The following is a 27,157-nucleotide window of genomic DNA, read 5'->3' as shown; positions in this document are numbered from 1 at the left end:
CAGAAACTCGGTACCTATTCACTCTCAACTGTTCTCTTTCCCCTCCTCTGACAACCATAAATCTTCTGCCACTGTGAATTTGCCCATTTTGGATACCTCATATACATGGAATCATATAATGCGGTTTTTTTGTGTCTGTATGACTGCTTTCTTTCACTTAGCATGTTTTCAAGGTTCATTCATGTGGTAGCTTATGAGGTATGTCAGGAAAAAATGCAGTCATTGTTTATGTAATGAGAACCATTTGTGTGACATCGGTGTAACCTGACAGCCAAGGAGAGTGGGCTGGAATGCACATGCATGAACAATGACAACTTCACTGTACTAATCAGTGAGGGTGACAGACTCTGTTAAGTGAGCATGTGTACTGTGTGGCTGTCACATTCAAAATGACTGAGCAAGTAAAGCAACAACATCAAATTTTGCTTTAAGCTTGAACATTTCTCCAGGGAAACTATTCAGATGATTCAGAAGGCCTCAGTTATGGGCAACTGGTGATTGACAGCTTCATCACGGCAACCTGCCTGCTCACGAATCTCCTCTTACACAGTTTCTTGGTGAAACATCAAATCACCCAGGTGACTCAGCCCTGCTTCAGCCCAGAGTTGGTGCCCTGCGACTTCTGGTTTTTCCCAAAACTAAGATCACCTTTAAAATGGAAGAGATTGTCAATGAAATTCAGGAAAATACACTGGGGCAGCTGATGGTGATTGGGAGAACTGTGTGAAGTCCTGAGGTACCACCTACTTTGAAGGGGACTGAGGTGTCATTGTTCTACATACAATATTTCTTGGATCTTCCATAAATGTCTCTATTTATCATATTACATGGCTGGATACTTTCTAGAAAGACCTCATAATATATTAGTACTTTATTAATTTTTATGACTATATAATATTTCACTATATGGATATACTGCATTATGTTGATCCATAATACAGTTCATCAGTTAATGAACACTTGGATCTTTGCCACTTTTTGGCTATTATAAAAATGCTCCTATAGACATTCATGTACACGTTTTTGTATTAACGTATGTATTCAGTTCTTTTGGGTATACATCTCAGGGTGGGATTACAGGGGCATATGGTAATTCTAAGTTTAACTTTTCGAGGAGCTTTCAAACTGTTCTCTAAATAGGTTGCACCATTTTGCATTCCCACCATCAATAAGCAAAGGCTCCAATTTCTTCACATCCTCTCTAATAATTTTCCACTTAAAAAAATACTCATTCTAGTGTTATCTCATTATGGTTTTGATTTGCACTTCCCTAATGACTTAGGGTGTTGAGCATCCCTTTATTTACATATTGGCTATGTTTTTGAAGAAATGTCTATGAAGTTTTTTTGCCTATTAAATTTTTTAATTGTTTATTTTTGAATTTTAAGCATGTCATATATTATGGATATGAGACCCTTGTCAGATATATGATTTGCAAGTAGTTCATCCCATTCTGTGGGTTGTCTCTTTGTTAAAGTTTTTAATTTTGATGTTGTCTAATTTATCTGTATTTTATTTGGTTGTTTTTGCTTTTGGTGTTTTACCTAAGAAACCATTCAAAATCATGAAATTTACACGCAGGTATCATCTTAAACCTTAGCTTTCAAAGACTTTCTCTTCTCCCACAAAGGAAAGATGTATAATCTCTGTGCAGTTTTAAATGAACTTGAACCTGTATTTGACATTGTAAAATTGGGCTTTTTAAAAAATCCTTACCTGAGGACATTTTTTTCATTGCTTTTAGAGAGAGAGGAAGGGAGAGGGAAACATCAATTGGCTGCCTCCCATGTGCACCCAGACCAGGGATTGTGTGCACCTCAACTGAGCAGGGATTGAACCAGCAACCTACCCATGTGTCCTGACTGGGAGTTGAACTCACAAGCCTTTGGTTATGGGATGATACTCAAACCAACTGAACCACACCAGCCAAGGCTGGACATATTTTTATTAGGGGATGGGAACATTATGTTAAAATAATTGAAGAATTCACAAATTTTCTCCCAAATTAATATATGTAAAGTACTTATTATGGGGCTTTAAATAGTGACTTTGATTAATATTACCACATACACTCTTTTTGACATTCCACTTCAGACACCCCACTTCTAGAAAATTATGAGTAGAAATATGTAAGTAGGCAAAGCTTTGTTTATTAGCATGTTTACTTCAGTATCAATGGCAGCATTGCAATATTTGAAATCTGTCTGCATTTACACTTTATTGGTTGAGTAAATTCTAAGTAGGTTGTATATTTTCTTCCTTTAAAAATTATATTTGTATGTTTGTGCATATATACACACATATTCATAGTCATAGAGAAAATGTTGTGCAATGTGTATCTCTGGAACTTTTGAGTTTTCCCTTTATATATTATTGTAGTGTTTGTTATTTAAAAAGAATCACCTATAGCAGCTTTATAATTTTTTTATCCTCACCCAGGGACATTCTTTCATTGCTTTTAGAGGAAGAGGGAGAGAGGAAGGGAGAGGAACATGGATGTGAAAGAGAAACATTGACCGGTTGCCTCCTGTACGCACTTGGACTGGGGATCATATGCCCAGATGGGGTCCCAGGCACGTGCCCTGACCAGGAACTGAACCAAAGCCCTTCAGTTACAGGATGATGCTTCAATCAACTGAGCAACACCAGCAAAGGCACCTTCATAATTTTTTAAAAAGTAAATCTAGGGATTTTATATTCCACTTCTGAATTGGAAGCTAGCCAGCAGTGTACTTCAACTCTGTACTAAAAAGTGTTGAAAACATTTTTACAAAGTGTTCACAGGATACCAGCTACTTTTTCTTTGGGATAAAAGTGGTTTTCAGTTTATCTAACACTCATGAATTAAGGTGCATTTCTGAATCAGAAGCCAAGGAAACTTTGAATGAGATTATTCTGTATAAAACAGTTGTTACCTGCAGTAGATTAAAGACAGACTAGGGACAATGACACAAAATATAAAAATGATGGGGTGGACCCTGTTTTGGTTGATAATCACAAAAGCAAAGCATCTAAGGTCCTGGGGAAAAACAGCCTTTTTGCAAGCCTCCCTAAGCAGCACAGGCACTGTTCTCCATCTGAAAAACTCAAGTCTTCACTTAAGAGGAATTCCCAGAATTCAGCTTTCCTAGGTACTCATGCAGTTACCAAACTTCTCAGGAATGTAAATGAGCAAAAAAAAATTACATTCATAAGATAGCTCCTCTGTTCCTAGCACGGCTATATCCTTCCATAAACAGAAGGACATTGCTATGGACTGAATGTCTCTCCAACATTCACATGGAAATCTTACCATCCAAACACGATGGTATTAAAAGGTAGGCTTTTGGGAGGTGCCTAAGTCACAAGGGTGGAACTTGGGTGAATGGGGTCAGTGCCCATATAAAAGAGGTCCCAGAGAGCTCCCTAGCTCCTTCTGCAATCTGAGGATACAATCAGAAGTTTGCGGCCTGGAAGAGGGCCCTCACCTGAATGACATCCTGATCTGACTTGCAGCTTCCAGAACTGTGAGAAAGAAATTTCTGTTGTTTATATGCTACCTGGTCTGTGACATTTTGTTACAGCAGTTAGAACAGACTAAGATAGACACTGTGTACAAGATTCAAAAGGTCAGGCTCCAGCTCTGTTTTTTCTTCTTCCTGTGGACCTGAAGCAAGGCACATACTCTTCACGTCCCCATTTCTCAGCCTAGGAAGGACCTCTAGGCCAACCACTTTCTTAGGCTGACTCAAGGCTGAAATGTGGTCATGTTGGGTAAAGTTTCCAAAGCTGTTAAGTCTTCAACGAATGGGAAAGTGTTCTAGTACAAATCTGACTCAGTATAATTTTGAAAGAGGGAAATTTTCAAGGTTTATGGTTTTTCACTAGTTCTGATTTAGCAAAACACTGTTTATAAAGACTTCAAAAAAGAGGTTTTTATTGTTTTACATGTGGTAATCCTTGTGGGCCACTTCTGGTATGAAGTGTATTAGGTGTAATTCTCCACTGGCACCCACAGATGACTTTATTAATAACATTTTTAAATGCCATAAAATTAAGAAACAATTGTATTCGACTTATTAGAGATACCATCATGGCACAGACTGCTGAAATTCTTTACATCTCCTGCAACAATAAAATAAAATGCTGTCTAAATTTAGTAAAAACACTAGTAAGAGGCAGGTATTCTGCAAGCAAGAAAACCTTTTATTTTAAACCACAAATAGTCAGCAGGTGGCCACAACTATCCATGTTTCAGTGAAATCACATAAACCTAGGTACAAAAGCACCACTGATTATTGCTCTAGAAAACTGTGTGAGAAATTCAGATATGCACAGTACAAACACCGCAGTATGCACAGGACTAAATTTTTAAAGCAAATGCATGGAATGCTGAATCAATTTTACACACAGCTTCCAATAGTCAATTTACTTTACTAGAGGGTGATGGAAATTTCCAAAAAGATTTTATTATGAGAAGGTGAAATGTCCATTCTTATATAGTTTTGTATGCCAACTAGTAGAGTTCTAAAAAATTAGCATTTACAAAATACGTGGTAAAAATAGCTTTTAAAAGTTGTCCCAAGAGGTACATAAAATCAACCCCAATTTGTCATGACAATTCACTCTCCCTTGTTATCTACAGATTCAGTTTTCTGTGCCTGTGAGAAAGAAAGGGAAAAAAAGATATGGTTACTATTAAAACTATCATAAGCCAAATAAAAATTCACCCCACCAACACACACACTTGAAAACACCTGTTTTTTAGCAGCTCTACCAGAAAACCTATTTCAACTCTGGGTGTAAAACAGACAAGGCAGCTATATATATTACACAAACACTTTGCTATATTTACTGCTTTCTGCTTTTCAAACAGCCACAGAAGCTTTTGCTGCAAGCTCCCACTGTTCATAATAAACACCACCACAACGCTATCTGATTCTAGTCACTGCAAACATGCAGAATTTTCTACTGTACCCTTAACTCTCACTGTTTCAATCTGCCCTTTTACTGACAGTGTGCTGGGTGGGGTACCTCTGCAGGCTGAGACACTAACAGTTGAGCGAGAGATGTAGATCTGCAATAACATTACAGGCAATGAAAAGAGACATTAAGAACATGCTATCACCAGCTGAAAGATCCAGCAATTTCTTAAGACACTGATTCAATCAGTGGGAGGTATTTATGCAAAGTACCTCTTCAACTTTAGTTTCACCATTTTCAGATGGTGCAGTACCTTCCTTTCCAGCTTCCTGCTTCTCCTCCTTCTTCGCTTTAGCACCTTTGTTAATCTTTGTTCCAGGTTCTTTCTAACAGGATCAGAGCATAGAGCATGTTAGACATGGTGTGATGTTACCTAACATCAGTCAGCCTCCGTCTAAACAGGAGCCAGGACCAACATGGTGGCTTGTAGGGGGAACCTAATTTTGCTGGGAATCAGCTACTGAGTCTCTGAAATGTAACAGGCTGTTTAGAGAGTCCATCGGACCTTCCCTTCTGGGAAAACACGATGATCTCCCTCATGTATGAGTTCGGTGAGCCTCCTCTCTCGGAGAAGTGGAGAGAACAGCAGCCGTCGGTGAAGGATGAGGCAGAAGCTGGGGGCAACCCAGCGAGTGCGACACCCCCTGTGGGGACATGGGCTTGAGCAGTCGACTGACTAGAAGGCTGAGAGACAAACTGAAAATGAAGACCCAGATCGTAATTTTCAGACCACGCTACAGAAGTGAGAGCTGCTTCAGAACCACCTACTCACATAATTGCAAACAATGCACAAGGGAATTGTGAGGTTATATGAGAAAAGCAATCAGAACAGGGTCTGGCATAGTAAAAAGGTCATATGAGTTCGTGCTGATATTAGTTATTTGTTAGTATTAATTATTACATGATTATTATTAGTTATCAGCAGGCCTCCTAAGACCAGTGACACAAAGACAGAAGCCCCTTCCCCAAGCTCTCAAGCTGTCGGCAACAGTGCTGCCCATGGCTTACCCCTTCTGTGCCTTGAGTGAACAGCATGTTCCCAAGGAAGCCACCAACCCCCCTTGGACATGAGGCTTCTCAGAGCAACATGCTCCGACTTTCTTCACTTGATGGACCAAATGAAAAACACACCCCTGGTAAAGCATAAAGCTGTGCTTCACGCCTTTTGAGAAAGCCTGTAGCAGGGGTAACAGCCTTCTAGACAGTACATTGAGCCTGAATCATTAAATGTGATCTTTCCTTGGATGACTTTTGGATATGTTATTATAATTTATTCATTGTTTAAAAAGAAAGAGTGGGGGTGGGAGCACCTCTTACCTTAGCAGATGTCTTTCTTGGTTTAGGTTCAGGTTTCGGTGGAGCAGGCTTCTGGAACGATAAAATACATTATACAAAAACCAACAAAGATGACCCTCAGCACCACAAAGAACACAAAAAGGCTATGAAGACAAACAGTCCACTTTGACTATGATTTTGTTCATTTAAAAATATTTCATTCTATGTTCAGCACCCTATAACAGCATACAGATCTCTGCACTTCAAAACTATTTTCATCCTTGGTTCTCAAGTGAACGGCAGGTGCGATTTAAAAGCCGACTCGTTATGCCCCAGTCCAGAATAGCTCTCTGGGAGCAGGTTTAGGCTTCTGTCTCTGTGTCTCTGCACTTTCTCTTATCATGGCGCAGCAGCAAGAGGGATGACTCAGGCTCTCGGCCAAATGACTCAATGAATTCGGTCACACTAGCCTTCCCAACGGTGGAGAAATCACAGCATAATCACAGGCAAAGCCCATCTAGTAAACAAAGGCTGCTGCCTGTGAGGTGCTTCAAAATTATTTCCAAATCCTTTCGCCTCTGATGTAGCTTTCAAGTTCTGGAGCTAACTGTCTTCCTGCTTTCATCATCTCCAATGTCAGCTCAAGGTGAGAAGAATCTCCTGCCCACCCAGGTGCTGGGCTCATTTCGTCCTTAAAGCTCTTTATTAAGAACATGATTATAATGACAAAATATTCACTGTTAGCTCCCAAAAGTTTACGATTTTTCACAGATTTAAGTAACCAAAGGGCCCACTAGACAAGTATTTTTTCTGTTGCCTGGTATGGTTCTCCTGCCCATTCCTGTGAGCAGTGCCTGCCTGCCCTGTGGCCACAGTACCCTCCACACAGGGCTTCGGCCCTGGCCCGCTGCCCAGGGCACTGAGCACGGGTGGGACATTGGGACGCTGGGAAAGACGGTTTTCCATGGCTATAGTAAGGCAAACATTTCTGTCACGGAGCTAGGAAAAAATAAGTATACATCTCTCCTGACACTAGGGGAGAATGGTTTTTAAATAGAAAACACTGGCCAGGTTCTCCCCTGTGGAGAAAAATACATGTTTTTCCCCAAAGCCTCTAGGTGTTTCAGGTTCATACTGAATCTGGCCCTTTTCATCAGGGGGGTAAAGTAACATTGTTGTCACTTCAATATCTGAAGACTGGCTGTTAGACATGACCTTTCAAACAGAAAAAGAAAACTGAGCTTGGAAAGCAAGGAATACTTCTATTAACCCTGCCACTTCAGATCTGCAGGCTGCTCCCCAATTATGACAGCTTGCATGGCTACAATTCTTTCAGGATTTTTAAAGTTTTATTTCGAGCTTTGACATAGTGTATTAACATTTGCTTATTTTCTCAGTTTACAGCAAATCATTTCCTTTTATATTATCACTGTAAGACAGCTCTTTCTCTTCCGACTCAGCATTCACGTAAGTGTGCCGATGGGACTGGAGATGATGATGTTTCATAGCCTGTGATCCCCACTGGCCTCAAGGAGGCTCTGAGTCAGCACCACAAGCAATGACCTCAGGGAAAGGTGCTTATGTTGCTGGAAAAGCCTTTCCTAGTGCTCAGGAAAAGCCTTGTTTTAAAATTTGAGGAGTATTTGACTTATAAGGTCTACTCCCCCAATGGACTAGAGCTCCATGGAATGCAATGGCTTTCAGTAAAACCTATATAACTATAGGTTATATAGTTAACAGCCTCAAAAAAGTTAAAAATAACTTCTGAACCCTGGTTAAAGTTACTATTAGAGCACACCATCTATGAAAGCTTTGGGGAGAATCTGGATGTTCTGTGTACACACACCAGTGCACCACCTCTCTGCTCTTAATCTTCCTGCTGACTCTGATAGCGCCTCCTTAGGCTGGGACTCATGGGAAATACTGGCTCACTCAACTTAAACCCAGTTACACTTCTGAATTTGTGGCTGGTCCTAAAATTCATTTCTGCTTCGATTTCATGAGGTGTGGCAGGCCTGGGCGTTGGCTGAGGATGAAATCCATGCTTCCCCAAAGGTCAAAGGAGCTTGCAGCTCCTGTACTATCTAGAATAGGGCTATAAGTTGTCAGCCAAGAGGTCCGTGCCTTTCCGTTACATCTCAGTGGGCAGTGTGGGCTGCTGGTATTTTTTTTACCCAAAGCCTCCACCAGACAGCCAGGCTGACCTGTGTTGGCAGAGTGAAGACTGGACATCACTCAGCAGGGCAGCAGGAAGGAGTGCAACAACCAGCCAGGAGCGCAGTGTGGTCACAAGAGCGGGAGCACACTCATCACCATGACGTGGCACACCTGCCCATCTCTGCTTTCATGATCTGACCTTCATCTCTTCCCTGGGCCTGGCCCACGGAAGGAGACTTTAAGGGGCAAAGAGGAATCATTACTTTTTTCAAAAATTTTCTAGTTCTGAAATGAGGCTAAAGCACACAGAGTCAGAGAACTTTCAGAAGATTCTGAAGTATGAGTTGTAGACAGAATCAGAATTCTTATCCTCTTTAACACATCATAGGTAAAATGGGAAGGCTATGAGTTTGCTTAATGTACTTCTTTTGTTTCAGAGATCTAGCAATATCAAAGAAACTTCTGTACTTTATAGCCTTGGTCATGGGGATGGCCACTGGTTTTCACTGACACATCTGATCAAGGGGACTGCTCTGCAACAAAGGTCGCATTTTCTATATATTGTGACCACATGATATCCAAAACACAAACAAACAAAAAACTCAAGGGAAGCACTAATCTTCCTTCTGCTGCTTCTCTCCGGGCAGAGGGAACATGTACTCACAGAAACTAACACCGAAGGGGTTCTAAAGTACTCACCGCTGACAATCTGGCAGACCGTCTTGGAGGCTACAAAGAAAATGGAAAAAATACGTATTTGGGGGTGATTATATACAACCAAATCGATTTTTAAAAATTCTTTCTTAATATATTTGTTGAGAGAATGTAATGTATGGCTTCCATCACCCTCTCTAGGTGAATATAGTGAAACATCCCAAGTAACCCTGGGCACCTAATGTTTAAGAGTAAGTGCTTCTGAAGAGGTGCAGGCACCCTATTAAAGAAGTGGCCTCTCCCAGTTAAGGCTGTGGCAACCAGCAAAAGAAAAGGAGATGAATTCAGGCTCCAAAACACAATCTCTGCTTCTGTGATAAAACTGACAGTGGGAACACTGAAGTGCTATTTAAGAACTAGTTTCGCCCTGGCTGGTGTAGCTAAGTGGATTGAGTGCGGGCCTTGGAACCACACAATCGTGGTTCGATTCCCAGTCAGGGCACAGGCCTGGGTTGCAGGCCAGTTCCCAGCAGGGGACTCATGAGAAGCAACCATACATTGATATTTCTCTCCCTCTCTCCTTCCCTTCCCCTCTAAAGATAAATAAATAAAATCTTAAAAAAAAAAGAACTAGTTTCCAGTCTGACTCCTGTTCCTTACAATTGGCACTGAAGCTTATAGTTATTACAAGAAAGTTGAATAATTGTGTAGAAACCAAAAGAGCAGGAGTTCCCTGCCTTGTTAGAAAAGGGAATGACTACAAGTTTTAGTCAGTTAATGAGAAACATTTTCTTTCACCTATCACAAAACAAACATTTGTTTCTCTAATTAATAAATGCATATGTTAAAAAATTTAAATAGAGTAAAAAGTTCACTAATCTTTTCTTGTAATTTGGTAATTTGGAGAATTTAGAGAGGAACGGTGTTGAGATTGAGGTTTTCCAGGAAATCTTTACTTCTTCAGTGATGGTGCAGGTTAGCAAATGAGATGGCAATGGAAATTTAAAATAACAGAACTCTTCTGGGCATGTCAGGAATAAGCAAACAGATTTGGTATTCTACTTACCACCAGCAAAAGATGGCTCCCCAATGGACTTCACATTCTAAGAGTACAATTGCTTTCACATTCTAAGAGTACAAAAAGTATATACTACATACTTTTTTGTCTGTTTTATTCACTGCTCTAACTCCAGAGAAATAGTACGCCATCGAACACATTGTAGATACTCAACACCGCTTGTTCAAAAAATGAACTCAAACTTTTCCCTTATTCTTGCTGCCTTATCCATACTTTGCCTCATTACAATAGCTTAAATGCTTTGAATAATTTTGTTAAGGGGTCAACCTAAATGGTCAGTAACAGCCCATGCCATGAGTGCAAGGAATCATGAAGTTCTTAAAGCAGTGCTTGGCTTGGTTTAGGTCAGCCGGTCAGGCCAAACGGAAAGAAACATTTCTTGCCATCTCCAGATCTAAGAAATTTCTTGCTGAAAATAGCCACAGGAAGCTAACTTCATCTTTCTTTAAACTACAGAAGGAAATGAAGGGCTAGAGCCTTCGTGAATAATTTTAAGCCTGGGTTCTCAGGGAAAGACCAGAGCTGGACATGAGGCCAGCTAGCAGTGTGGGCCGAGATGAGGAGGAGCCTGCAGGTTAAGCGGTGGCCGCGATATATTCACTGCAGAGGGAAAGAGTTACTGCCTGGCACACAATGAGAGGAGTGCCTGCACCAGACGCTCCACAGGGAACACGGCGGCTGTTAGGATTATCACGAAGATGCACCACAAGTCACTGGGAACCAGAGCCCAAGTTCGATGACAGCTTTCTCAGGATGGTTCGCTGCAGGAATTGGGTATCACTGAAGAAAAGGCAACATTATCAAGTTAAAGAGGGCAGCAGGTAGGTGACTTGTGCTTCTTCATCATGGAGTCAGAGCCACGAGGAGCAATGAGTGCCCAACAATTTCCAAATAGAGCTCAGCTTTGATGATTCTTTGCAGCCTCAAGAACTACCCATACCGTCTCACAAGTAAAGTGCAGGCAGCATGGGTGTGTTCAGAAAGAGACTCTTTGAGAGGAAAAGTGGCAAACTCTATGCCAAAGAGGCACTGAACAGACCTTATCGGAGTCCCTCTCCAGTCAGTGTCACTTTCATGAACCATGTTGGCCTTACCTCATCGTTCGCCTCATCTGTCTCGTGTCTGTGGCCCTTGATTCCTGTAGTTCTAATGCCAACTAGGCCCCTCAGTAAATGTGAAGCTGAACAGAACGGGAAAGCACCAGAAATGCACAGCAAGCGCAAATCTAGGAGAGGTGCTAAGGTCGCTATCTCATTTTAGTGCACTTGGTACATGACTGTGTTTTTCATCAACAGCAAGGCAAGACCCTCCACCAGCAAAAAGATTATGACTTGCTGAAGACTCCAGGGATAGTTAGCATATTTTAGCAATAAAGTCTTTTTCAATTCAGTTATATACATTGCTTTTTAGACATAATGTTATTGTACACTTAATATACTACAGTATCCTGTTAATAACTTTTATATGCACTGGAAAACAAAACAATTCAGGTGACGTTATTGTGATATTTGTGTTATTGTGGTGGTCTAGAACCAAACCCTCAATATCTCCGATGAGAGAGATAGGCATATACTTGAGTATATGCCTATACTCAAGTACTATTCATTTTGGGGCCTGAAAAGGGGCCAAATATGTTAATCATTATTCATGACTGCCTCCCTATCCATCAGCTAGCTGCCCTGAAAAACACTGAAGTGAGGCCAAATCATGTGAGAAATCCCCCAACTCACGCTCTTGCTCCTTTCCTCCCAGTGAAAACAGCCAAACATATGAAGAGGCAGGGTGATGTCAGAGGGCCCTTAGGGATTTCAAGAGAGACATCCCAACCACAGTGCTGCTCTGTGGGGCCTGAAAGCTGTTCTGATGCAAGAAACTCACTACCATTTTATAATTTAGGCCCAGTACACGAGTTGCTAAATCAAAAGACTCAGAAACTAATGCAAAAGCACAATTTGCTTCTCTGGGTTGTCTAAGGCAACAAACCTCTGAAAAGCACGTCTTCTACTGTAAAATCATTTTATGACTTTCTGCCTACAATTTACCAGCTCTTCTTCTTTCTATGCTGCAAAAGAAAAAAGAAGAATTTTTCTTAAATTTTCCTTAGTAACCTTCAGAAGAGACTTTCTTTTTCAGTGTAAACAGTGGAAACTGAGATGAACCTTTACTCAGTCTCAAGACTGGGTACCCATGCAAGTGTGTGCACCTTCCTAGAGAGCTTCATCAGATTTCAGAGCCCTAGAGTCTGCAGATGATTGGGCTATATTTGTTAGAGATAAAATACACTAGATTCCAATTTTTCCCCTCCACCAGAATTTGCAGTATTCCTTTGAGACTCAGGCTGTTGGGCAGGACCACTATGAAAATAAATATAGCAAAAATTTCTATTTCTTGAATGTAAATCCTCAGGAAAAGTGGCCAAAAGAATGGTTCTAGATTCAAGTAGAGATAGCTAGATTCAAGTAGAATGACTGGACTTTGCTGAATACTGCCTGAAACATGGTCATTACACTGGAATTTGGAAGTATGTTTATTTTTATGCTATTTCTTAATGCTCCTGAGCCTGACCATGTATTTAACTCCAAACAAAACCAAAAATTCAAGCCTTTTTTAATTCCCCAAAAGAAATGAGGAACTAAATAGAAATGACTTTCTTTCCAAAACTGGGAGGTAGGGAAAGAGGTAAATCAGAGCCTTGGCAGAGAAAAAACACTGGATGATCAGGTTTTTATGATTACCACAGAATGAGCAAGAGGACCGAGCACTCTGAATCAGGACATTCAGTTATCTTTCCTGGTTCTCCAATTTATAAGGTGTGATGTGGGAGAAAATCATGTATCTCTCTGAGGATGCTGTTTGCATTAGTAGAAATGAAGATAATAACCTCTGTGTATTGTCAAACGCAGTACTCTGACATTCACTATTCCTTTTCCTTATTTTATTTTTCTTTATAGCAAATATCTGATTATTTTATTTCACACTCTCTCTCTTCCCTGCTAAAATGGAAGCACCATGAAGGCAGAGATTTTTGCTTGTGCTCACTGTGGGCTCTAGCAGAGTCCAGAACGGTGCTTGCTTCATTGTAGTTGCTCGATGCATTTCTATAATGGAATGAATCTGCTTTGCCCTCATTGCAGGGTTATTGTAAGGGTCAGATAAAAATAATGCATGTGAAAGGGGTTTGTAAACTGCTGAGTGTAGTGACTATGATATATTGTTTTGGTCATTTTTCCCCAAATACTAAACTCTGTGCCACACCCTTCGAATATCACAGCAGGGATGGAGGCTTCCAATTCTCTGTGACATCTTCGCTGTAGTCAAGGCTGTGCACCACCAATGGCAAGACTAGGAAATTCAACTGATTCAGTGGGGGTGGAAGCCAATCAATATAGTGTCTGACACTATAGTTCTTACCCTAAACCACCAGCTAACCCACTGACCTTTTCTCTTCTCAAATAATTGTGTTGATGTCCTGAAGGAATACTGTGAATTTTAACTTTTGGTTTAAATGAGAGGTAGAGTCTTATCTAGAAAAGATTTTTGTTAGCAATAATATAATTCACATAATAATAAAAGTAAAATATTAAAAATAATAAAAAATAAAAATATAGGCATGCCTTTCAGAACACCTCAATAAAGGGAATACAGTAATAAAGTGAGTCACATGAATGTTTCAGTTTCCCAGTGCATATAAAAGTTGGGTTTACACTATACTGCAGTCTATTAATAGCATTATGCCTATAAAAACAAAGTACATACCTTAATAAAAAATACTTTATTGCTAAAAAATGCTAATCATGATCTGAGCCTTCTGCAGTTGCCAAAAACCTTCAATTTGTAAAAAAAATGCAAGACCTGCAAAGCACAATAAAGCAAATCACAATAAAATGAGGTATGCCTATAATATAGATCATAAAAAAATCTGGGCCTAAAATAATATGTGTGATACAGCTGTATTCTTTTGCACATATTACTAATAGCCTGACTGCTTTTAGTAAAGAAAGACTGGAAGGACTGTTCTCACTATCCAAGACCTATTGTGTGCGATGCTTTCTAGGTTTTCTGACAGATCAATTTCAATGGCAGTCCCTGAGAAGACACCCAAATGCATTTTGTGCCCAAATCTAAAAACATTAAGGTTCGATACACTTAGCCAACGGTTCTACAAACTGTATTTTTCTATATTCAAAAATTCAAACGTTCGTCACTTTTTGGCTGGTTCTAGCATTTGTATAGTAACTTGATTTTGATTCACAAACTTCACCTCCCAAATGATTAGACACTGAATGCCAGCAAAATGGATGCTGGGGCCTTGGTTATAGGCAGTTTTGTTTTGCTTTTAAATGATTTCTTTATAGATTCTATCAAAGGTTTTCCATTAGGCAGAATGAATTTCCTTGTACAAATCCTATGCAGGGATTTTACTATCATGATAAACTCTGAATTATTATCCACAATATGAATCACCCAATCAAGGAATTTGTAAATAGATATTATTTTATCACTCTCCCGACCCATTTTAGTTTATAAGTTCAACAGTAAGAGCTTCAGTTTTTCAATGCAATGTACACTGCAAAAGTGAATGGCTGTCACCATAGTTACCATCTCACTTGCTACTTTTTTATCCATCTCCCTTTAGAAGTTTATGATATTACCACAAAGGGTCAAATGCAAGCATCTCTTCCAAGTACCTAGTTTTTTTGGAGGTTTCTATATTTTAATACAGAGCTTCTTTGAATTATTGCCTAATTAATTATCCTAAGCCCTAAGAATTTTTCTGATTTAAAAAATCCAACTTTAATATTTTGACATCTTGAGTATCTTCCATAGTTTTTGACTTTAGAGATGATTCCTCTTAGGCAAATATTCAGAACCTAGAAAATCTATTAATTCACTTGCCACAGCAGAGAATTCATTAAATCAATAGCCTTGCATTTTCTTGCTGTGAAAGGCAGACTGTTCTCCATGATGAATTTACCTATTATCTCAATTTTGGCCCTGAAGGAATCTCAGTATCTGCTTTAACAGACAGCAGGACTGACAGGTAGAAACACAAACAACATAGTGAGCAGAAAATGCCTCGCCTGTGAACATGACTGAAACAGACCTAGGTCAAGGGAGACCATACAGTGACACTGTTATCTCTGGCTTGTGTACTCTGAACAGCCTTGTATAAAAATAGTACTCATTTAGATGCAGACAATCATAACAATATTAAAAATTTCAGTTGAATAATTAAATACAGGATGTCAAAGATACACTTACCTCCTGTTTAGTTACTTTGGATCCATCCTTGCCCTCTGTATTCTCTGGAGACTAGAAAAAATATTTCAGTGAATTGTATTTATGCTGGAAAACACACATTAGGGGGAGATTTTTTAAGCTATTTAAATTCTCTGGACCACAAAAACCAACAAATATTTTGTGGGGAAAAAGTCAGTCTGTAAGAGGGTATGCTTTACACATGCACACGCACACTGCACTTATGAGCAGAACTGTTCTCCTTCTAAACCAGGAGTGCTGCAAGAAGTGTTCAGTCCCTGTGCTCAATGCACATTCACCCTGAGCGGTTTCCGTTCTTTGGCGATTCCATGTGGTGGAAAGAACAAGAACCCAGCAGTTAATGCCTGGGATCCAGTCGCTCTGATGCTCTGAGGTGAGAGGGCAAGATGATGGAAAAGCCCAGGCAATTGCAAAAGCATATTTTCATTCCATGGCTGCCTGGCTTTGATTTCGGCCCATTTCTTGGTATGACCTGACTTGCTATTTATCGTTATTTTCCCATTATCAGCTTCTGCACCTCTACCACACTCCCAGCCTCACGGGACAGCCAAGCGCCCCGCCAGCCTAGCTGATTCGTTTCCAGATTGTAACCCAGCCCCTGAGCACCTACCCACTCTCCTGACAGCTCAAACCCACCTCTGCTACGGGCTTGCATACAGTGGGGAAAATATACTTAGATTTACATGAAATACCAATTACCCCAATATATTTTTATTGGCTAACGATAATAAGTAAGATTAAAACAATTAAACTAATTAGAAAATGAAGCTATTTATCACAAGATATGAATAGAATTCCCATAAGGAAAAAATACAATTAGCAAACCAATGTTGGGCACAATGTTTGCCGTAGCAAAATAAAACATCTGTGTGGTAATGCCTTATCTGATAAAATGAGAAAATAATGTAAGAGCATGATAATCAATGTTTGGTGGGGCAGGTGATACTGTAAATCAAACAGCAACCTGGCAATATGAAAAAAGCATACAGGATTAATCATATAATGACCCAGCAACTCCAATTTTAGAACCAGAACTCAAAGGAAGACTCTGCAAAAATAGTTTTATTTGTACTGTTTCTTTTTTTAAAAAAGATTTTATTTATTTATCTTTAGAGGGGAAGGGAAGGAAAGAAGGAGAGAAACATCAATGTATGATTGCCTCTCATGTATCCCCCGCTGGGAACTGGCCTGCAACCCAGGCATGTGCCCTGACTAGGAATCGAACTGAGCTACAATCCACTGAGCTACACCAGCCAGGGCCTATTTGTACTGTTTCTAATGTGGAATTACAAAATGACTTACTGGAAATATTTAAGTAAACTATGTAATTATTAGTGCAATGGAATTGAAATAGGCTATGTGACTACATAGAAGTACACATAAAATAATCTTAAAATAAGAAAACATAAAAATAATATGTAAAACACAGGTCAGAGAATGTAAAGTCTTTGAGAAAGACAAAAAAGCTTTTCTTCAAGTCAAAGGACACAGCAAACCTTCTTTTCATCCTCACGCAGGTCTCCTGTTACCCAGTTCATCCGTCTCTAGACTTCTCAGATCTATGGCATTCTCTTCTGTTTCCCAGATCAACTCTTTCCCCTCCTCCATGGAACCTTCTCTCTCATGAGGGGAACAGAGCTTCTCTTTTCTGTTCTCCACTCTCTTGCACAGGATTGTCTGGTTTACAGATGTAGTGCTCACTCAGCTGAATTAGAGAGGGTGAAATCTCAAAAAGTCTGACCATATGAGGACAACCCCTAGATGGGCCGTTTGCCTGTGCTCACTTCTTCACTACAAACTCGACTCTGCTGGCCACAAACCAGACCCTCTATTGTCAAGGAGTGCCGGGCTGTCTTTCCTACCTGCCAGGCCACAGTAGATTCATCTGAAGCACCCTCTACCTGTTACCAACAGGCAATTAAAGAAGCAGCACATAGCGGTTGCTGATGTTAAATAACATTAAACCTAAGAAATGACTTAAAGACATTATTTTTGATTTTCTTCCATGCAGTAGATTAGTGGCAGCAGTAGTACCGAGAGATCACTCTCTAAACATGGGCCTGATGTTTGAATTGGATGCAATTTGTTGAAAAAGAGAAACTTGATAAGATGCCACATAAAAAATATTTTTAGGTATAACTGAAAATATTGATGCTTTCAGATGAATGAACATAGACTACAGATGTAAAGAATTGCAACTCTAGGCAAAGCTGGTTTCTCTGGCAATCTCTCCACAAGGGCTTTCTGTTAACAAGTGTGTAACAAATTTACAGTCAGGAACAACCCAACTAATCTTTCCCTGGGAACAGTGCGGTACTGTGGCACCAATGCAGGCCAGGACACTGGCTTACATCTTGGCTTTCTTTCTAGGAGTTGTGTGATCTAGGGCAGCGCCTTGATCACCACGGCTGTCTCTTCACCTGTGAATGACAGACGATAATGACATGTAATTCAAAGGGTCATGTTTGTGATCAAGCAAGATGATGGGGACAGCATTTCATAGACTGAAAATTATTATGTAGATGTTATGCAACGAAAGATATAAGCTCTTAACGTGACTCCTGAATTATCAAATATAAAATTACATTCAACAGAGCCTTGGACTTGAGCACATCCCCTTACATCCAGAGTCCCTGCAACCTTGTTGCCTGTTTTTGTGGCACAGGTTAACAGGTATACTATCCAGAAAGGCCAACCATTTCAGACTATCTTATCTCACACCCTGTCTAACACTAACATTTAGCCACGAGGCTGGAGAAAGCAAGGAGGGCATGGTATGAAGGCATAAAAAGACAAGTCTCTAGTTTTCTGCCCCAAAGGACTGTGAAGAATAAAAACAAGAAAAGGGGGAAACAAAGCTTGAGGGTGTCCATGGTTGATCTCAGACACATTTCAACATTCTAGCAGGCTGATAGGAAGGATGAGGTGACTAAGATGAAGGGGCAGGGACTTCCAAGGCACAGGGGTTCTTACCCCACTCCCCATGACAGGGCAGATTTATAATCCAGTCTGAACCCAGAATGGTCAGGAGGGCAGAGAACCATGGTCAAGTGAAAAGGTCTTGTTCAAATATCTTTCAGCACCCAAGCGGCATGGGTCCTAAGTTGAGAATTAGCACAAAATTGGGGACATATACGGTGGCTGGAAGAAAGGCACAACAGGGGTTCTGGGAGTCTAGAGCACCTTGGAAAGCCGATTTGAGGGCAAGTCAGCAGGCAGGTGGACCCCTGAACACCTGGTGACCCAATGAGGACAGAGGTCAGCCAAGAAGGCCTGAACTTTGGCAAAAATCAATAGGGAGTTGAATTTTTTTATTACAAATTTTGAAAATAGAAGTAGAATCACTGAAATAAGAAAAACCTGAAACATAAACACTAGACCAGGGACAGTCAAAGAAATAATGTATTGTCACTGACTGCTGAGAAATCAGCCTAGAATGCAACAAAGAGAAATAAAGAAATGAATAATACCAAACAGAGGTTAGGAGATGTTGGGGACTACTTTGTATGGTATCGGAGACTGTAGCTCAGCACAAGCAAGGCCTTGAAAGAGGCCTGTAGGCCTACTAGGGAACGCTGGGAATGCTGGAGGCAGGCATGACCCGGTACTAGCACCAATGGTTCCTGTGGGAGATCAGGCCTCAGAATGCATTACACCCCTTAAGGCTCGCTTTGCTCCATATGGCCCTGTTGATATAAACCAGATGTTTAAGTTCAAAGCCTAAGTAAGGGAGTGAACCCCTTATCTCAGAACCACAGCCCAACGACCCTCTGGCGTCACCATATTGAACAGACCCTGACCTGAGGCAGATCTCTGTGTTTCCTCAATTGTTACCTATTGATAATATCTGTTTTCTGTAACTATGGCCTTTAGACATTGACTGATGAGCTTTGCATATATACTGTATACCCCTGCGCATACCCCTGCACAATAAAAGCTGTGCTGGAGAAGGGCTTGGGGCATTCTCCACTAGAGGGAATCGCCACCCCTTTTCCCTCAGGAATGACAGATTGTGTCTGGGACGACTTATTTCTCACCCATGGCTGGGAGAGCTCCGCGGGATGGGGCATCCCACAAGGAGACATGGTGGTTAATTGAGAAGTTCCACATATACCTAATAGTTATTTTGGAAGCAGAGAACAGAGGTACTAGGAGAAGGCAAAGACATAAGTAAAGCCAAGACTATACCCAAATTGAAGTCATGAATCTCCAGATGGAAAGCTCATACCAAGAAACATACTGGAAACCACACTGGAAATACTATAATAAAACTATACCATGCTTCTGTGGCCACGTGGCTCATGTGGCTCAGTTGGTTGGAGCATCACCTGGTACACCAACAGGCTGCAGGTTTGATCCCCAGTAGGGGTATGTAACGGAGACAACCGATTGAGGTTTCTCACATTGATGTTTATGTCTCTCTTTCTCTCCGCAGCCCCTCTCTAAAATCAACAAACATCCTTTCTGGTGAGGATTTAAAAAAAAAACCAACCCTGCAGAATGCCAAGGAAAATGGGAAAATACTTAAACGTTATCAGAGTTAAGAGATGGATTGTCTACAAAAAATTACTTCTCACCAGCAACTACAAAAGCAAGAAAATAATGGAGTAATGTTTGAGGGGCTGAGAAAGACTATCAAACTAGACTTCTATACCCAGCTAAGAATCACAGCAGAATGCTATAAAGACCAGCAGAGCTTTTCTTTCAATATGGTCCTGTTACTAAAGGATCAAATTCAGCCATTAAAAACATGGATCCAGATGGAAGGAGAGTATATGAGAAGAAATGTATACAATATGTTAGTCAATCTAATGAACCTATAGGTAATAATACCTATTTTATGTGTTTAAATTTAAAAAAACTTTCAATAGAAATCCTGTATCACTGCAGAAATATAACAAGTAATTCTAGATTTTCTAATAGCCACATTAGAAAAGTAAAAAGAAACATGAGATTACTTTTAAATAATATTTTATTTAGGTGAATATATCTAAAGTTTTATCAGTTCAACCTGTAATCAATACACAAATTATTGAGCTATTACACAAACTTTTTTCCACTATAGCTTCAAATTCTGACATGCATTACACACTCAGCACATCTCCACTCACACGCTAAGTCTTCACTAGGAAAACCTGACCTTTATTCAGAGTTCATGAAGTTTATAGTGGCTTTATATATCCAGGTTGTTTCAAACGTATTTAAAATTCTCCAAGTACTGAATGTAATACCAGTTTTTAAATTTAAATTGATTAAAACTATAGTTTTAAAAATTCAGTCTATCCTTTTTATGTAGTTAATAGCCTTATGAAACTGACTGACTACCATATGTCTGGCTACCATATTAGAAATCACACTTCTCAACAAACCACCACAAAACATAAGAAGAGAATAGATCAGAAGTTAAAGCTCCTGGTTTTGTTCTGAAAGACAATACAGACACAGAAAAATTTTAGACTTTGTAAAATAAAATTTAGGAGATAGTCATTAAAATTTTTAAGATGAGAAATAGGATCTGTAAATTTACTAGCCAGGAAGAACAGAAGTAAGCAAATTTTACAAATAAAAGGCAGGAAAAAAAGAAAAGAAAAGAGCAGGGGAAATCACATGATATATAGAAACCACAAATTAAATCATTAGAAACAATCCAGATACATTAAGCATCACAACATACCTCAACAGATTATACTCATTCATTATAATGTCAAGTAACAGAAGGATGAAAACAAGAACACATGTATGATTCCACTTTCACAAACTTTAAAAATGAACAAATCAATATTATGGATTTATATATGACATATATATAAAAAATGCATAAAATTCTGGACTGGAATGATACAAACCAAATTCATAATGGTTGTATCCAGGGAGGCTGACAAGAGAAAGAAACCAAGGGGGTGTTTCACACTTGAACTTTATCTGTAATGTTTTATTTTATTTATTAAAAATATCTGAAAAAATACTATAAAGTATTCAAATTTGTAAATTCTAAGCAGTGAGTAAATAGGAATGCTATCTTATTTCTTGGATTTTTCTGTTTTAATTTAAAATATATATATTACCAATATTGGGGGGTGGGGCTGGAAGCAAAGCCCAGGTTAATAATGCCTGCTGAGAAATTAGCCCAGAATGCAAAAAGGAGAAACAAAGAAATGAATAATATGAAAGAGAGGTTAGGAGACAAGGTGGTTAATTGAGAAGTTCCACATATACCTAATAGTTATTGTGGAGGCAAATTCAATGACTAGGTTTACTCATAGCATTTTCTGTGGTTCTTAAATGGCTTATACATCTGGTTCATATGTTGCCTCTTCATTTTCTGTTCAAGACGTATAATTCATAATCATTTCATTTGTGCTTATGTGAAGGAACTGGAGTAAGGCAAGACTGCAAGCCAAGGGCACTGTAAACCCTGGCCCAGTGTGGGAGGAGGGTGGGTAGAGGGAGCATGGAATTCTCAGCAGCTGACTAACTGTACTAGATTAGACCCTTTCTTTCTTTACACAAAGATGTCTGGGTCCTGCATCTGAGGACACTAGAGTGTAATGAAGGGCACATCTGTATTTTCCTTAAGATTACAACAGGACCAGCAATCCTCATCAGGAAACCAAGAAAAGAAATTTGGAATTTTGACTCCATAAACCATCCATATGCAATCAACAGGAAAATATTACCTAGATGTTTACCTTCTCTTTCAACAAATGGCAGTTACCACCTTACAGAGAGCACTGTCGGGTCATAAGTCCATTTTCCCCCCTCCAAACTTAGGCATCAGAGAAGATAAGAAAATTCTTATGCCCTTCCAACAGTTGCTTGGAAACACTTCCAGATGGTAATAGCCTGTAGATTTGTCACTGCGGAGGGAAATACAAGGGAGGACCCCCCCCCAAAAAAAAAACTGGAATTATCTTCTGGAGGGTAGGCCTCTTGTAGTACAGGCTTCCCCTGCTAGGTGGGTGTTCTAGAAACACATCTGTGTCCGTGTACCAGCAGGAGTTGTTGTGAAAGGCTGCATTCGGCTTTGGTAATTTTTTTGAAGACTCTTTCAACATGTTTTCCCATTTCATGATAGGTGATTCATGGGTGCACCTGCCCACACTGCACCAAATGTTCAGCAGTTTTTTGACCAAAAATGGCATGACCCCTGTGCCCTACCCTCTTTATTCACTGGATCTCACCCTGAGCAACTTTTTTTGTTTCCCTGGATGAAAAAGTCATCAGAAAGAAATGGTTTTACTGACGTGAAAGGTGAAACAAAAAATGGCAGAAGCACTAAAAGGCATCAAAATCGATGAGTTAAAAATTGTTTTGAGCAGTGAAAAAAAAGTCTTGATAGGTGAGGAGAATGTTTTGAAGGTGACAAATATATAACTTTTTACAAATAATTTCTGTTTGTTGGGGGGGTCCCTCATCCAATACTGAGCACGTGGCAGGAAGCTGGGAAGCATAAGTCTACTACCCCGGTGCCAAGTTTCTCCGCCACAAGGAAGAGGAGAGTTCGAGATTCTTAGCAACAAGTGCTGGATCTCCTACTGAAGTTCCAAAAAGTCTTTGCTGGTAAATACAGGCTCTTCGATTTTTACAGGTTCTAAGATTTTTAGTGACAAAGGCTATTGCTTCATAACTTAAGTGAAGGAGTTGAATTATTGTAACCATTTGCCAGCAGCCACAGAACAAATCCAGTCTCAACTCCTGGGTTATCCATGCTAATGCAGAAGAGCTGGCAGTAGCTATAACCAACAATCACTTCTTTTAACCTGGAGAATGTATTACTTGGTGGTGATTCTTCTCTAATTTGCTGGCCAATGTTTAATTTTTTTTATTATTTACAATTTCTTTTAAAGTTCTTTTTCAATTTCTGTTACAAATGCAAGGCTGAAGAAAAGAAAGCAGTTGGGTAGTGAGATTGTTAGCAGAAGACAACCATTTTTGGACAAAAAAAGCCAAATAACCCATCCAGAGAAGACTGAAATGTGTCTATAACTACATCTGCAAAGATTAACACCTAACTTAACTATATGAGTAATGCAATGTTAATTTCTCTCCACAAATGTCTAGAAAGTATTATGAAGTTTTTCAAATAACAGTTCTCATAAACTCAAATATTCCTATAACACATGAAATATACACTAAAATTTTTATTCAAAGCCATCAGGACTGTTTAACATTATTTAACATTAGTATTACTGTTTTTAATTCATCTTGAAGGTGTATTTTAGGATCTTCCAATACTGTATTGCTTTTAAAAATAATCTAATTCCTGGAATTGAGAGATCACATGCAGAGGATTAATAATCAAATGAATATTAAATGTCTTTGCTACCTCTTCCTTTTCTTATGTTGATTAATTCCATCAACTTCTATAAACCCAAATTGCACTTATTAAAGTCATGTAGGGTTACTATCTTCCAAGAGTAATATTTTGTGGTTGTGGGGGGGCTTTGCCCAAAGAGCCCCCCATCCACTGCAGATGAGAATAAGTCTACCAAGACATGATCTGCTTGGGGAGGAAAGGTGGCACATCTCTCAAAGGAAAAGAACCAGGAGCTTTTTCCTCCATGGGCTTTTATTGGCATCAGTTTGCACAGGAATACAGGTAAAGCTCATTAATCATTGTCAGGCAGTAAGGATCAAACAATAGACAACATATACAGAAGTATGAGTGTTTATTCTGAGTCAGGGTCAGTTAGCTAAAGAGCTATAAAACTTTGGGAAACAAATTAATTTCATGCTTGGACCCTTATCAGAACATTGAAAGCATTCTTAAAGTAGGTTTCATGGGATTTTATGCATTCTTTCTTAGGCTTGATCTACCTGGGGAACCACCTATTCCTGCTTGGGGCTGCACCGCCCTCTGGCATTGTTTCAGACTTAAATCAGGCAGGGGAAGTAAGGCAGCCAAGAGATTAGATTAGGAGACTTCTTGTAGACAGAATGAGGACTCAGGCTACGTCAAAGCCGAGGGGCAAGGGTTCATCACCCTCTTTCTCTATAGCCCCCCAAGTCCTTCCCTGAGGGCCCCTCCATGACCATGACTGTCTTTGGTCATCCCTCCCTTGAGGAATCTTACCTGTCATTGGCGAACTGGCCAAGCTCAGCCAGGGTCAGGGCCAAGCAGAGTGAAGTAAAGGGGGCAGAGGCGGTGCCCCTGCCATGGGGATAAACTTTGTCTCCTTAGTGGCTTATGGTCCCAACTCTCTCACTCAACCCTAGCCATGGGAAACTACAGTTTCTGAAACCAGGCAGGGTGGTAACCAACAATGGTCAAGATAAAAGTAAATGAGTTAATACTCCTACTTTAAAATACTTTGAATGGCCCTGGCTGATGTGGCTTAGTAGATTGAGCACCAGCCTGTGAACTGAAGGATCACAGGTTTGCTTCCCAATCAGGGCATAGACCTGAGTTGCGGGCCAGGTTATAAAATATTTTTAAGGACTTTGGTGAATTGAAATAAACAGCAACTCTCTCATTTCTGAGGGATACTTTTAGGGAAAATAGCTCACACTGAAAAAGGAAACTGAAAGTAAACAAAAAGCCATGTTTAGCTAGGTTCTGTGAAATTTTATCAGCATAAATATACATAACTCAATACTGGGAGTATATCAATATGAAATAAATAATTCAAACTACTTTATATGACTCTTTAGAATGACTTTCCTCCTTCATGAATTATCTTTCTCCATGTGCTGTGGTTTTGTATGGAATGGGATCATGGAGGAAGCCCCTGACTGAGGTCAGAGCCTACATTCTATTCAGCCTTATAGCTCATGTCCTCAGGCCTAAGTTTCTCAAGAATAAAATTAAGAAGATGGACATGAAGATCTTGCTTGCCTGACTCACTTGGCTGCTTGTATACTTATTAATCACACTGCAGAAGTGTCATATGAGTATCACAGGGAATTCTAGGTACGGAGGTCTTGGAAAAGGACAAAAGAAGTACCCAGAAGAATAATCATTATCTTAATAAATATGCATACTGCACTATATGCAAGGCAATAATCTAAATGAATTCATCCTTATCACAACCCTGTGAGGTTGGTAAAATAGCATCATGTCTACCTTATAAATGAGGAATTGAGACCAGAGAGATTAAGTAACTTGTCCAAGGTTACCCAGCTGTCAATCTTGCTGATAAGTGGAAGGCCTGGGATCCAGACTCGGGTAGGCTAGCTCAGAGTTCATTGTCTTCTGTACTATACCACTCTAAATTTTCCTGTTTTCAAAAATGATGCAGGTCTTCTGGTTTGGGAAATATTTGAATTTGTACATGTAGGCAAGGAGCACATAAAATGTAATAGCGTGTTTTTTCTCCCCTCTCATTTGTGAACTTCTTGGACTAACAATAAGCAATTTCTTATTAAAAATACTATACATAGAGATGAAGATAAATGTACTATTCTGGGTTTTTAAATCGTCACATACACAGATATAAGTATTTTTGTCTCACTATTAAAACTAAAGATGAAACACCAAATCATTTCTATATTTTTTTTATAGTACTTTATGTTTTCCAATGTCCTTGCACATTGATCTTGTATTTGATCTTCTCAATAGCACCGAGATACACAGGGCAGTCTCAACATTTTCACTGTACAGATGAAGAATAGAGGTTCAAAGAGGTCATGTTACTTTCCTCCGGGAAAGAGCACAGAGTCCACACTAAAACTCAAGCCTTCCAACTTTTACACTTGTGCTTTTAAACGATGTTACCTGATAGTTACTTTGGCTTGGAGCTGAATTAACTTCTAGCAAATGGTAAACACAGTTATGATGTTCCTTGTATTTTTATAAAACTAATCAGCTGGCTCTGATGTGACTGACATGTGACCACTAAACGGGGAAAACGCCACTCTAATGAAAACAGTCTGGTACTGGCATAAGAACAGACACATAGATCAGTGGAACAGAATAGTGAGCCCAGAAATAAACACATGTCTCCATGGTCAATTAATATGCGACAAAGAGGGCAGGAGCATAAAATGGAGTAAAAATAGCCTCTTCAACAAATGGTGTTGGGAGACCTGGACAGCTACGTGCAAAAAATGAAACTCTTACACCATACACTAAACTATACTCAAGATGGATAAAAGACTTAAATATAAGTTACAACAGCATAAAAATCCTAGAGAAGAACATAAGCAGGAAAATCTCAGATATTCCATGCAGCAGTATTTTTACCGATATGTTCCCTAGAGCAAGGGATATAAAGAAAAGAATACACAAATTGAACTACATTAAAATAAAAAGCTTCTGTATGGCTAAAAAAAAAACATCAGCAAAATGAAAAGGGGACCACCCATACGGGAAAATGTATTTTCCAATGATACCTTGGAAAAGGGTTTGATCTCTAAAATATATAAAGAACTCACATGACTCTACACCAGAAAGACAAACAATCCAATTAAAAAATGGGCAAAGGCACTTTTCAAAGGAGGACATATAGAGGGCCCAGAGACATATAAAAGGATCAACACTAGTAGCCATCAGAGAGATGAAGATTAAAACCACAATCAGATGCCACTTCACACCAGTCAGAATGGCCACCATGAACAAATCAACAAACAACAAGCACTGGCGAGGTTGTGGAGAAAAGTGCACTGATGGTGGGAATGCAGACTGGTGCAGCCACTGTTGAAAACAGTATGGAATTTCCTCAGAAAACTAAAAATGGAACTGCCTTTTGATCCAGTGATTCCACTGCTGGGATTATACCCTAAGAGCCCTGAAACACCAATCCAAAAGAACCT

At 39.6% G+C, this 27,157-nt stretch overlaps 1 protein-coding gene across 4 annotated transcripts in view; it reads right to left on the bottom strand.

The window, feature by feature from the left end:
* Positions 1-4,164: 4,164 nt before the first annotated feature.
* The window catches only part of HMGN3 (high mobility group nucleosomal binding domain 3), a 34,207-nt gene continuing 11,214 nt past the window's right edge, over positions 4,165-27,157 (bottom strand). Inside the window, exons 2-7 of one of the 4 annotated variants that reach the window (XM_037039386.1) lie at positions 15,389-15,439; positions 9,094-9,123; positions 6,280-6,330; positions 5,175-5,288; positions 4,957-5,056; positions 4,525-4,640 (exon numbers count right to left, since the gene is read on the bottom strand). In XM_037039386.1, the coding sequence (XP_036895281.1) occupies positions 4,627-4,640; positions 4,957-5,056; positions 5,175-5,288; positions 6,280-6,330; positions 9,094-9,123; positions 15,389-15,439 (360 nt within the window). In that variant the 3' untranslated portion in view covers positions 4,525-4,626. The other 3 variants (XM_037039387.1, XM_037039388.1, XM_037039385.1) reach the window with 3 other exon arrangements.

The sequence above is a fragment of the Sturnira hondurensis genome, unplaced genomic scaffold, assembly GCF_014824575.4.
Source record: "Sturnira hondurensis isolate 20B ecotype Veracruz unplaced genomic scaffold, ASM1482457v3 Scaffold0025370, whole genome shotgun sequence".
Classification (NCBI taxonomy): Eukaryota; Metazoa; Chordata; class Mammalia; order Chiroptera; family Phyllostomidae; genus Sturnira; species Sturnira hondurensis.
Note: the sequence above shows the minus strand (reverse complement) of the source record. Positions and strands in the feature narration are given on the sequence as shown.